This window comes from Octopus bimaculoides, chromosome 9 (assembly GCF_001194135.2).
Source record: "Octopus bimaculoides isolate UCB-OBI-ISO-001 chromosome 9, ASM119413v2, whole genome shotgun sequence".
Classification (NCBI taxonomy): Eukaryota; Metazoa; Mollusca; class Cephalopoda; order Octopoda; family Octopodidae; genus Octopus; species Octopus bimaculoides.
This window is the reverse complement of record NC_068989.1, coordinates 85,657,860-85,671,832: the sequence shown is the minus strand read 5'-3', so window position 1 is coordinate 85,671,832 and position 13,973 is coordinate 85,657,860. Positions and strand designations below refer to the sequence as shown.

Sequence of the window (13,973 nt, the reverse complement as noted above, 5' to 3'; positions counted from 1 at the left end):
TTTAATAATAATATTAATTTCAAATTTGGTACAAGGCCAACAGTGTTAGGGGTGGGAGTAAGCTGATTACATTGGCTCTAGTGTTCAACCCTAAAAGAATGAAAGGCAAAATTGGTCACAGTGGGATTTGAACTTAGAATCAAAGAGTCAGAAGGAATGCCATTTAGCAATTTTATCTGATGTGGCAATGATTCTGCCAGCTCACTACCTTTCAATAATAATAACAATAATGATAATAATAATAATAATAATAATAATAATCCTTTATATTATAGGCACAAGGCCTGAAATTTTAGGGGAGGGAGTTAGTTGATTAATTCAATCCCAGTGCTCCACTGGTTCATATTTCCTCGACTCCCCAGAAGGATGAAAGGCAAAGTCAACCTCGGCAGTGTTTGAACTCAAAATGTAAAAATGGACAAAAAGGTGCTGAGGACTTCATTCGGTGTGTTACCAGTTCTGACAGCTTGCCATTTCATCATCATCAGCAACAACAGCAGCAGCAGCAGCAGCAGCAGCAACAACAACAACAAAAACATAAACAACAGCAGTAGCAGCAACGACAACAACAGGCTTAAATGACATCTGAAAGGAGAACAGTGTAATCAATTATAGTTGCTGTCCCCTAGTAAATGACTGGTACTTACCCGATGTAAGATATTAAGCACCCTCCAGTCATCTCCACTGCCACACTGGACCCTAGCATTCTGGGCAACGGTGGTCACCAAAGCATGGATGGCTGCACTGTCAGACCTTTGTAACAATGCACTTCCGACAACAATGACTGGTTTTTTCGCAGAGTTCAATGTCTGTCACAAAAAAGAACAACAACAATTTCTAATACAGACACTTGGTCATAAATTTATAGGAGAGGAATAGCTCATTCAACTGACCCCTACTCTAGTTTTTGAAGTTATTTTACTGGCCCCTAGCAGGATTTGAACTTAGAATGTAAAACAGATAAAACTACATAGCCACAACACAATTAGTCTAACATTCCACAACTTCTGCCACACCACAGCACAGGTGTTCTATATGTGGTGCCAGCACAGGTGTTCTATATGTGACACCAGCACAGGTGTTCCATATGTGGCACCAACACAAGTGTTCTGCATGCGGCACCAGCACATGTTCTATATGTGGCACCAACACAAGTGTTCTATATGTGGCACCAACACAGATGTTCTATATGTGGCACCAACACAGGTGTACTATACATGGCACCAGCATGATTGCTTCTTAAGAAATGCTAGTACATGTGCTTTATACATAGTGCCAGCATGGGTTCTCCATAAATGACACCAACACAGATGCTCGATATGTGGCACCAGCATAGTTGCTTTTTACAAGGTAACACCAGATCTTCACCATCATCAATGCCTGGACATTATAGTCTCAAGTCCTAGGACTCCTAGAGCCAGTTACCCAGTTTCTGTGGTGTATAAGTGACTGGGATCACAACATTCCCTTTGAACAGGATGTCACTCCATCACTGGATTACTTATTTACAGGCGCGTGGAGTGGAGCAACGTGAAATGAAGTGTTTTGCTCAAGAGTGCAACACGTTGCACATGGTATGTGTTAAGCTGCAGCATTAAGAGAAGAAACAAACACAAGTATATTACGCAGCTCCCTAACATTATGGATGAGTAATTAGTGATAAGGGAAAGAAATATTAAACCTGCAACTTGTGCAAATACTAACATTTGGAGAACTATCAAACCCACATCACCTGAAACAAGGTTGTATAGAGATTACAATTTTATATTGCCAATGACATACACAAAGATATAGTTACCTTACAGAAGGGATGGCTGCCGTTAGCGAGTTGTTTTAAAACATCTGTTGAATCACCAAGATGCTAAAAATATCGAAAAGAAAAGGTTTTGTAGAAGAATTTTATTTAAAAAAACAAAGAAATAATAACAACAATAATAATAATAATAATAATAATACAATCTTTTCTACTACAGGCACAAGGCCTGAAATTTGTGGGGTGGAGCAGAGGAACATGGCAAGGCAATTACATTGACCCTAAAAGAATAAAAGGTGAGTATATGTGTGTGTTTGTAAAAGGGAGTCATGTAGATGTGTGTGTGTGTGTGTGTGTGTGTGTGTGCGCGATGGAAGTGGGATGGTGAACATTCAACACTGAAAAGAAAAATCAAACAGCGTTTCAAGTCTGTGTGAGTATATGCGTGAATGTGTGTGCATGTACAAGGGAAGTATGTGAATGTTTGTATCTGAGATTATTATGTACCTTATATATGAAATACTACAATTAGCCATCACAGGGCCAGCTAGTGATGATAATAATCATTAAGTGTGCTCTTGAAAAATTACTCACCTGGTATTCAAAGGTTAGGTCAACTGGAGTTCCCACCATCGCTACTTCAAGGTCATTGTGTATCCAGCTGAAACAACAACATTTTCTATTATTGGAAAATGTCACATAACCCTGTAAACATACATACACATATGCATACTTATTCATATACAGGTACACCACCAATATTCAAGTAACTGACGGTCCAGAACTTCTTTTAATCCAGATATGATTATGTGAAGAGACATCAGTTTTTCATCACATAATTATGTGAAGACATCAATTTCTCATAACCATATCAATAACATTTTTGCTACCAAGCTTTCACAACATACATATATTTATTCACAATATATTACAATAACATAACATGAAAGAGGACACTCTCTCTCAACACCTAATCATATATGCCAGTGCCACTGGACTGGCTCCCGTGCAGGTGGCACGTAAAAAACACCATTTTGAACGTGGCCAATGCCAGTACCGTGTGACTGGCCCTCGTGCTGGTGGCATGTAAAAGCACCCACTACACTCTCGGAGTGGTTGGCGTTAGGAAGGGCATCCAGCTGTAGAAACTCTGCCAAATCAGATTGGAGCCTGGTGTAGCCATCTGGTTCACCAGTCCTCAGTCAAATCCTCCAACCCATGCTAGCATGGAAAGCGGACGTTAAACGATGATGATGATACCAACCTGTCTAAGACTACCTTTGGTCCTATGATATAAACTTCTTGTTTTAAAACCAAAGTAATGCATTTCAATAGACATTTGATAATAAAAGGGTTAGGGAAAAGGAGAGGATTGGTGTCTGAAGATAAGAGGACAGCCATGGACATGTGTTTCTGCCTCAATAGGTGTCATCAGAACAACACACACATGTGCACATACATATTTACATACTTATTCAAACATGTGCATGCAGAGATTCCTATAAACACACATGAAACAACATGCCATCACACATCTACATGCATTCACAAATTTATTTTAAAGTGATTCTACACATATTTACATACACAAATTTAAATGGAAAAAAACCCCCAGCTACACCAACACACAAACTCAAGCACATATATGTGCATATATATATATGTATACATAAAAACTGACATACCTAGGTATATGCTGAAGGATTTGAAATGTTTCTACACAGAAATATATTCAACTACACATTTATACAAAGACCACCATCATTTTAACATCTACTTTTCCATGCTGGTATGGGCGGGATGGAATTTGTTGAGGCAGATTTTGTATGGCTGGATGCCCTTCCTGTCACCAACACATACTGGTAATGTTTCCCAATGGCCAGATGTATTTTCATGGAAGATTGGAAATGAAGGACACCGCTTATATTACGATGACACTTGTTTACAACGACTACACAATGCCAAGTCAAAGAGACAGCAACTCACTCACACACACAAATACATACATATCTATATATATATATATAAAATTACACACACAATGGGCTTTTTTCAGTTTCTATGTACCAAATCCACTCGGAACGCTTTGGACAGCCCAGGGCTACAGAAGATACTCACCTAAGGTGCTGCACAGTGGGACTGAACTCAGAATATGTTGTTGGGAAGAAAGCTTCTCAACCACACATGTATTTATTTAAAATGCTTTTACACATATACCAATAATATACACACATTTAAACAGAAAAATAGTAACACCAATATACACATCTCTTACAAATTCATCCATCCACATGTGCATGCATGCATACACACTAAAGTGTTTCAAAATGCTTCTGTGCCAACCATACACTGACATATCAGCTTACCTGGGGGTCATAAAACAACTCCAGTATAGACTAACCACTGCCTGAGAAATGACAGTTCAACTCTAATGACATTTGCCCACCTGTTCCCTTTCACCTTTATAACCACTGATTGATTGCATTTTTTAGGAACTAATCACATCATTTACTAAACAATACAACAGATGGTAAACACCACTACCTCTATCTCTGCCACCACCACAACCACCTTATCACTGAAGTGATCACCACCCATTCATCATTTCTATTCTATAATTCATGTAATTGATGATCTTAACACAAAATCTTTGCACAGCTGGTGACCAGGAGAGATGAACCTCTGCTCAACAGATTGACCTTCACTACAGATTTATACATGAACTATGTACATCTCTCTCTCTCTCTCTCTCTCTCTTGCATACAGACACACACGTAACACAGGTAAAATATATAAAGGACCATTGATAGCTAAACTTTCCTTCTCAGCAAGACGAGGTGGTCACTTGATCTGCTACTAAAAGCAGACCAATAATTTCCTTCAAATTTCACTCTACTGGCTTATACCTTCCTAATACTAACCCTCATGAAACTGCCACTGGTTCTATGATACAAATTTCTTGTTTAAATTGATTTAAATTAAAACCTTTCATCAGAATTTTGTGTTAATTTATGTCCCAAATATAAGACTAATAATGACAAAGTTATTTCACTAAATTCATTATTTTTCAAAATTAATCGCAACAAAGGCAGTGTATTTCAACAGAAATGTGGTAACAAAAGGGTTTAAAAAGGCATACTTGGTCATTGTAATCCTAAGTTCCAGTACAATATGCCTAGAAAATAGATGAAGTCACAGAGAGAGAATAGACCCAAAAGGCTGAAGGGTTTAGTGAGGATAGGGGCCAACCCCAGTAAACATTGACTGAGTGTCTATAAGTCTGTGTGACTTAATGGCATGAAAACAAAATATTAGAATCAAATAAACATCTACATGGGAACAAAAGCAAGGTGTGTCTTACCATTTTCTGAGTCTAGCATTAAAGAGTGGTGCTTCATATCGAGGGTTGGTACCAATCAAAAGAACAAGATCTGCCTCCTCAATCCCAGCAATGGTTGTGTTGAGTAGATAGTTTGACCTAATATCAGTGCTAGATGGTGAGGAAAAACAAAAACACAAATAAAACAACAATCAATTCATTAATCACATAATTAATTGACAAGTTACAGTAGTTACTGTAATTGACAGGCATTACTTATCGTTAGTCATTATCATCCCTAACTTTATATCTTAAAGTGGGGTGACTAGGTTTACACTATTACCTCTATGTATTGATTGTTGTGCAATAAGACTATGTAAGACTGGTACTGCAGCTTTGAGGTATGATGTTAAAATACTAATCACAAGAACATGAGTTCAAACCTTGCAGCAATCATTGCTGTTCCTGGGCAAGGCACATGTTACTCTATTAATTTCAGTCTACAAAAATTTAGATCTCAAAACACTACCTCATGTTAAAAGCAATAGAAAATTTGTTAAAGTAAATTTAACTGCAACAGTGAGCAATGTTAATGACTACAGTAGAAACCTTCTTCACATATTTGTGATCACCGTTTCAAAGACTTTTAAGGGAGATTTAGATGCAATATTGAGCAAACTCTAAGTGATACATGGAAGCCTCTTGATTAACTTTTTAGAGAAGATTTAGCAGCTCCATTAAGGAATTATTCCACTAGTTTGTAGAGAAAATCCTCACAACATGAGTGAGTATACAGCATGCCTCCATGTTGTCCAATTTGAGTATCATCTATTTTGAGATACAGGATTTGCTGTGCTCAAGTCTCCTTGACAAGCAGTCAAACTTACAGTTAAACAAACAACCATCAGTGTTAAGATAATCAAAGACACTTCAAGCATGTAGAGGTTATGAATGATGTAAATGTAACATAGTGCTGGTTTCAAGCTGTTAAGAGAATGAGAAGTAAACCATCCCATGATGGCAAAACCTGCAAACGAGTCTATTAAGGTATCAACTTCTGTTGAAGGATTTTAAAAGAAAATAATTGAATCTAGAGAAGAGGGTCATTGCCCACAGCCTCTCAAGGCAACTCCACAACTGGTAAATAGGGACTGTTTAAGAATGTTACTATAGTTAACATTCAGTAATATAATTCACAGTCAATCATCATCTTCATCGTTTAACGTCCACTTTCCATGCTAGCATGGGCTGGACGATTTGACTGAGGACTGGTGAACCAGATGGCTTCACCAGGCTCCAATCTGATTTGGCAGAGTTTCTACATCTGGATGCCCTTCCTAGCGCCAACCACTCCGAGAGTGTAGTGGGTGCTTTTACGTGCCACCGGCACGAAGGCCAGTCAGGTGGTACTGGCAACGGCCACGCTCAAAATGGTGTATTTTATGTGCCACCTGCACAGGAGCCAGTCCAGCGGCACTGGCATGATCTCGGTCGAATGTAGAGTCAAAGAGGAAACGGATTACTTATCACACAGACAGGGGTTCAAAGCTTGGTACAGGTACTGCGTGCACATAGATAATATATAAGATATTACTTGTCTCAGAGGTTGGAGAAAGATCTAATTACCTGCCTCGGGGGAAAGTGACAAATCTAGCTCTACTTGTCTATGAGGCTGACGACAAATCTAACTGTACTTGTCTCAGGGGTTGGGGAAAAAATCTAACTACTTACTTCAGGAACTGGAGACAAGTCTAACTAGTTGCTTTGAGGGCTGGGGAGAAATCCAGAAAAGATGAGAAATCACATGAAACCTTACCCAGCACCATTCATTGGGAAACTCTCCTCAGTGCAAAGTGCTTCGCTGCCCAGCCTGTTCAAAAAATCTTTCAAAACAATGAGAGATTCAGCATCGGCCATACCCCCAACAACAGCACCTATTTCGTCATCAGACACAGCATTCACCTAAATGGGACAAAACACAATATATACAAGTCAAAAACAGAAAAAAAAACGTTTTTACACTTTCTTATAATCTTTTGTTTTTCACTGTCTTACATTCATTTTGTTGCATGTTTTCACAAATGGATTCCGTGTTGGAGCAAATTTAGTTAAGAAGATCAATTCGAAATCATGCAGTCCCACATGTGATCTTACTCATCAAGTATCTTCTAACATAACATGAGATAACAAGGCTATATTACCAAAATTTGAGTGTGTGTATATACATATATAAATCATCATTGTTTTAACATTCACTTTCTATTTTCTACAGCTGGATGTTCTTCCTGTTACTTATCCCCACCTATTTTCAAGCAAGGTAATATTCCCCATGACCAATTGTGTTTTCATGGAAGATTGGAAATGAAAGACATTGCTTGCATGATGGTGACATTCACTTACAACAATCACATGAAGTCAAAGCAAGGAAACAGTAACACAGACATACATACACACACATATATACATGACAGGCTTCTTTCAGTTTCCATCTGCTAGATCCATTCACAAGGCTTTGGTCGGCCCAGGGCTACAGTAGAAGATACTTTCCCAAGGTGCCATGCAGTGTGACTGAACCCAAGAGCATGTAGTTGGGAAGTAAAGTTCTCACCACACGGCCACATTCAAACAAAATTCACTGAGCCAGATTTTCTATGGAAGAGAGGGAGGGATGAAATTACAGATAGGAAGGGGTGGTCAATGTGTGTATGTGTGTGTGTGTGTGTGTGTGTGTTTGTGCGAGTGTGTAAACATTAAAGATTTACCTTCTCAGCTACAGTATGCAAAGCGTCCTCCCAATCAGTCTGGACTAACACACCATTGCTGTTCTTAATGTAAGGGACAGTCAGACGCTGCCTTTTCAGACCATCATAGGCAAACCGAGTCTTGTCAGAAATCCATTCCTCGTTTATTTCCTGCCATGAAAAAATGAGAACCATCACCATTTGAAACAATTTTTAATCTATTCAATTCAATCAGACAATAATACCTCAGTATAACACAGTGCAATATTGGTACTGGCATTCTGTTGGTTATAATGAGGAGGGTTCCAATCTGACCAACAGAACAGCCTGCTCATGGAATTAAAATGCAAGTGGCTGAGCACTCCACAGACACATGTACCCTACATCAGCATGACACAAAATGTGACGAGGCTGGCCCTTTGAATTACAGGTACTACTCATTTTTGCGAGCTGAGTCGATTGGAGCATTGTGAAATGAAGTGTCTTACTCAAGGGTACAATGTGCCACCAGGAATTGAACAAACAATCTTACAATCATGAGATAAATGCCCCTAACCACTAAGCTGCGTGCCTGCAATATTGAAATTAAGAATAACCTAGCAATAATTCTACTTCTACATATTTTGTATCATTGTTCTTTACTTAGTTATGACAACCACAGCTGAGGTCATGCTGGAGTACCACATATAGTCTTAGGCTTAAAAAGATGGGATGGTTGTTGAAAGGGATGGCTTTGATCAGAAGTCAGTCCAGTCGGGGTTCATCTGAGTTTTGAATAATAATGACTTGTAATTTAGCTTGTTTGATTTCTGGGAAAGTGGAAATAAAGTTATGATTCAGTTTGTGTTCGTGCTTTAATTAATAAAATGGTATGCTGCTTTAGTACGTTCAGTGCTTTAGTGGACTCTCATGCCATTACAGATAAAGGTTCTGTAATTTCTTGCTGAACAACCTGCACAGATTTTTTGTGTATAGCAACCGAATGATTGTGCCACTCATTAGCTCATTCCTTCAATCAAATCAACATTGTCTGTACAGGTGCATGGTGTGCTACATATCAGAAGTGATTATAGAACAATCATCATCATTTAATGTCCGTTGTCCATGCTGGCATGGGTTGGACATTTTGACTGGGCTGGTACGCTGGAAGGCTGCACCAGACACCAGTCTGATTTGGCATGATTTTCTACGGCTGGATGTCATTCCTAACGCCAACCACTCCGAGAGTGTAATAGACGCTTTTACATATCACTGGCACGGGTGCCAATTGCATGACACTGGGGTGCGTTTACGTGCCACCAGTATGGGTGCCAATTTATGTGACACTAGTGTCTGCCACAACTGAATTTTGCTCAGCTTAATAGGTCTTCTTCTCAAGCATGGCATAATGCCAAAGGTCTTGGTCGTTGTTTCTGTGAGGCCCAATGCGAAATAAAATGTTTTGCTCAAGAACACAACACACTGTCCAATCCAGGAATCAAAACCACAATCTTGCAATCATAAATGCAACACCCAAACCACTAGGCTGCATGCCTTCACTTTAGTGATTTCCTACATCCCAGAAATTGTTTTTGAATAGTTTCCATCTTCAGTTCAAATCTACTGTTTCCGGGGAAGTATATTTTACTCATCATTGCCTTAGTGCATGAACGAGATAAGAAATAGATACAAAACCATCTTAATGAGAGAAATATCAAGTGAGATAGCAGGGTTTTCTATCCTGGTGGAAGACATGCCTATCCTCTCAGTTTCTCAATGCTATCAAACTGAAGTTAAGCACCAGTCCCTCAAGGATTCCTTGTTTGGAACCTGATGAGAGGTAGTATTTGTTTTTATTATTATTTATTAACTAATTTTGATTATTTATTAATTAATTTTATTATTACTTTAAATTTATATTTTGAGAGATGAAGAGACAGAGAGTTGAGGCCCTGCTTACCTCATTCATCCGTGGCAGAATCCGCATCACTTCATTGGACCTTGTGCTCACAACAATATTGGAACCAATTGCGTCCATAACATCAATACTTTCAGTTTTCCTGAAAAAAAATATATACCCCACATAATAACATAAATAATAATAATTATTTCAAATTTTTGCAACAAGGGCAGCTTGGGGGAGATGGGGATGAGTCAATTACATCGACCCCTAAAGGCAAAGTCGACCTTGGCAGAACTTGAACTCAGAACGTGGCGACGGGCGAAATACCACTAAGCATTTTGACCAGCGTGCTTACAACTCTGCCAGCTCGCCACCTATTAATGATGGCAATGAAGAGGAGGCAGATGATGATGGTGGTGCTTCTTTATATTATCAGTACATGACTGCTATTTATTTTATCAATTCCTTTGAACTTAGAATGCAGTGATAGTCAAAATACTGCTAAGCATTTCATCCAGCATGCTAACAATTCTGCCAGGCTCACCACCTTAATAATAATAACCATAATGGATTCTAACCTTGGCAGAAGGCTCCAAAAAGTGTGGGGAGGAGTGTAGTTGAGTGATTCTATAAATAACCAGTATCAAGAAATATCTGTAAATGGTATTTGTCTCTTACCTAATCTCCCAAGGACGAGCGGTGAAGGCGTAAGGTTTGGATGTCAAAGCGCCAACTGGACACAAATCAATGACATTACCAGAGAGTTCCGACCGAAACATTTTTTCAACATATGTGCCGACCTCCATGTTGCTACCACGCCCAGTTGTTCCCAGATCGTCCACTCCAGCGACTTCACTGGCAAATCTGTATGATAAAGAGAAATGAATCATATAAAAGAAGAGAAACACAAGATTTAGTTAGGATATACACGTCTCTCATGCATGACTAAAATACTTCCGAGTCTTGTACCATTTCTTTACTTGTTACTTATACGATTAGGTTCTTACAAACCGCTTGAAGGTACATTTAGATGCATGGCTCACTTGTTTCAGGAACACACAGGTGACTATCCAATAACAACCACAACAGCTCATATTAAGTTGATGGGAGATTACCTGTGGAAGCTTCTGTGATTGCTAACCTGGCCACAAATAACACTTTTTTTCTTCTTTCATTAATTTGTACCAGACACAATGTCATTAAAATCTAATAATACCTAGGGTCAACTGTATCAGATTAACAACACACACAGATTATATAAATACATCCACATATACATATGTAATAGCTTGGCTATCACTTACATGCAAGTATGACCAGGTAACATACTTTCACAAACTGCTTTAGGTGCCTATATTGTAGCAAGCAAAGATAAACACCTTCTCGACCTTAACCCTAACCCCCTGACCCAGTGCAAAATGTGACAGCTGGAGAAAGGGCTGCTCCAACACTAGGCTGGTACTCATTTTCAGTAGAGAAGATTGGAGCAACATGAAATAAAGCACCTTGCTCAAAGAGACACACACACACACAGATAAGACCAAAAGGACCTTCTCAAGCCCAAGGTGCTGTGTCGTAGAAGTGAATCTGAGGCTACATGTTTGGGAAGCAAGCTTCTTAACACACAGCCATGCCTGTGCCTATATGCACACACACACACACACACCTGGCTAGTTTCTCATATACTGCTTCTATCACATAGTTTTTACAGGTATACTATGTCTGAAAAACACACATTCCTTGTGTTACAGCGGTATTGCACTCACGAAAACCATGTCATAACATGGAGTAAATTTTCCCTTTGACTTTGATGTTAAATGAAAGCCAATGAAATAGAAGATAATAGGAAAGTACATTCTGTGTTACAATTAAGGAATTCCCTGTTACCCCAAGGATTTCATGAATACAATGTTTCTGTAATGCAGGGGTTTCTGTAAATTGTAGTCACAGACTTGCTGGATAAGAGCTGACCTGGGACAAAACAACAACAAACAAACACACAAATACATGAATAAATAAAGACATTTGGCAGGACCATAACCTTACCGTATGCATCTAGTACAGTGAATGCAACGTGTCATAATGGTTTTTATAAGGGGACCAACATTCTTGTCTTCAACAGCCCTGCAACAAAACCACAAAACAATTACAGTAACAGCAACAAAACCTCAAAAATAACAGACTTCATATTCAACAGAAGAAAGATGTATCATTATACCAATAAAAGGATATATCAAATTGCCACTACTGACCTTTTGCCTGTAAAGTTAATGTCTGTAAATCTACTGCGATCGCTCCCAAACACCATAGACTGGTCCTGAAAAACAAGGAAAGAGACATGCTTCACATTGCTATCAAGGTTTCGATACCTGTTAGTTCCCTCTTTTACTATTTTACTTGTTTCAGTCATTTGACTGTAGCCATGCTGGAGCACCACCTTTAGTTGAACAAATCGACCCCGGGACTTATTCTTTGTAAGCCCAGTACTTATTCTATCGGACCCTTTTACCGTACTGCTATATTATGGGGATGTAAACACACTAGCATCGGTTGTCAAGCAATGATGAGAGGGACAAGCACAGACATACAAACATATATATATATATGACAGGCTTCTTTCAGTTTCCGTCTACCAAATCCACTCACAAGGCTTTAGTCAGCCTGAAGATATAGCAGAAGACACTTGCCCAAGGGCCCATGCAGTGGGACTGAACCCAGAACCATGTGGTTGGGAAGCAAACTACTTACCACACAGCCACTCCTGTCGCTATAATGACTATTAATAACTTTTTACTTTCATGTGGTTGGGAAGCAGCAGTAGCCACAGCGTTTCTAGCCAGTCGAGTGGCCCTTTGTTCCTGGCCATCTGAAGCCCTGGAAGCAGCATTAGCAGCAGCTTTTCTAGCCAGGCGAGTTGCCCTTTGTTCTGGGCCCTCTGTAGCCCTGGAAGCAGCATCGTATGAAGCCACTTTCGCTAAGCATACGGTGCGCTGCTGGAAACTTTCCACAGCTCGGCATTGCGTTGTACGTAAGGCGCTCTGTTAAAGTGTAAAAGCAGTTTGGTCAGAGGACTCGTTTGCTCTAATCGCCTTTAGCGCCAGTGCTGACGCGGTATGGCGACTGAGGCGACTTCTCTTTTTCAGCGGCATTGAATATCCGAAAGAAAGGATGAAAGTACAGAGAAATTGTCTTGGAGAGTATGCGTAAAATTGAAGGGGGAAAAGGTGATAAGAAACAGCAAATAAATAAATAAACTGACAGGTATTAGTATGTATGTGTAAAGGCAAATACCCTACCTGCAAATCACATTCTCCACCTTGGTCACAAATTGGACAGTCCAATGGATGATTGACCAGAAGGAATTCCATCACACCTTCCCTTTAAAAAAGAACAAAGCAAAACTCATTAAATTAAGCAATCCCTTTAACAATTAGCGAATCGTTTACTATTAAGAGTAAGGTACAACACTACACTGTTTCCATCTAACTTTACCTAGATATAGTTAAATAAGGGCCGAGCTGTGTGACTGATCCTCATTATCATTGTTTTAATGTCAGCTTTTCCATGCTAGTATGGGCCAGATGGGATTTGTTGAGGCAGGTTTTCTACAGCTGGATGCCTTTTCTGTTTCCAAGTAAGGTAATATTTCCTCATGTGCAGACATGTATCAGAGGACTGGAAACAAAGGATGCCCCTTGCATGATAGTGACAATCACTTACAACTAACATATGATGTCAAAGCAAAGAGACAGTCTCACATACACACACACACATATACATATATATGTATGTATAAACACACACATACACTACAGGCTTTCAATTTCTGTCTACCAAATCTACTCATGATGTTTTGATCAGCCCCTGGGGTTATAGTAGAAAACATTTGTCCAAGATGCCATGCGGTGAGACTGAACACAAAAATTTCTTACCACATGCTTGTGCACATGTATGTATATATATATATCATGGCTTATAATCATCCAAAAGAAAGTAAGAAAATGGAGATATAGCATTTAATAAAAATTTATTATCTGCAAAAATCAAACAGGTTTGACTTCTGTAGTTAATAAATTTTTATTAAATGTTAGATCTCCATTTTCTTACTTTCTTTTGAATGATTATAAACCATGATTTATATATAAACCTATTGTTTTATGAATATTATTATTATTCACAACAAATATTAGGTATTAAACCAGTAATTCATTGGATGATACCATCCCTTAACGAGACTAATTTAACCTCTAATTGAAAATATATATATATATATATATA

General features: G+C 38.9%; 1 protein-coding gene across 1 annotated transcript in view; it reads right to left on the bottom strand.

The window, feature by feature from the left end:
* LOC106869655 (NADH-ubiquinone oxidoreductase 75 kDa subunit, mitochondrial) overlaps positions 1–13,973 on the bottom strand; it is a 36,553-nt gene that overhangs the window by 9,302 nt on the left and 13,278 nt on the right. The window contains exons 6-16 of the mRNA XM_014915477.2: positions 12,992–13,073; positions 11,948–12,012; positions 11,742–11,819; positions 10,374–10,559; positions 9,753–9,852; positions 7,835–7,984; positions 6,889–7,034; positions 5,115–5,243; positions 2,348–2,414; positions 1,799–1,861; positions 648–809 (exon numbers count right to left, since the gene is read on the bottom strand). Of these exons, the coding sequence (XP_014770963.1) occupies positions 648–809; positions 1,799–1,861; positions 2,348–2,414; positions 5,115–5,243; positions 6,889–7,034; positions 7,835–7,984; positions 9,753–9,852; positions 10,374–10,559; positions 11,742–11,819; positions 11,948–12,012; positions 12,992–13,073 (1,228 nt within the window). The remainder of the gene's footprint in view (positions 1–647; positions 810–1,798; positions 1,862–2,347; positions 2,415–5,114; positions 5,244–6,888; positions 7,035–7,834; positions 7,985–9,752; positions 9,853–10,373; positions 10,560–11,741; positions 11,820–11,947; positions 12,013–12,991; positions 13,074–13,973) is intronic.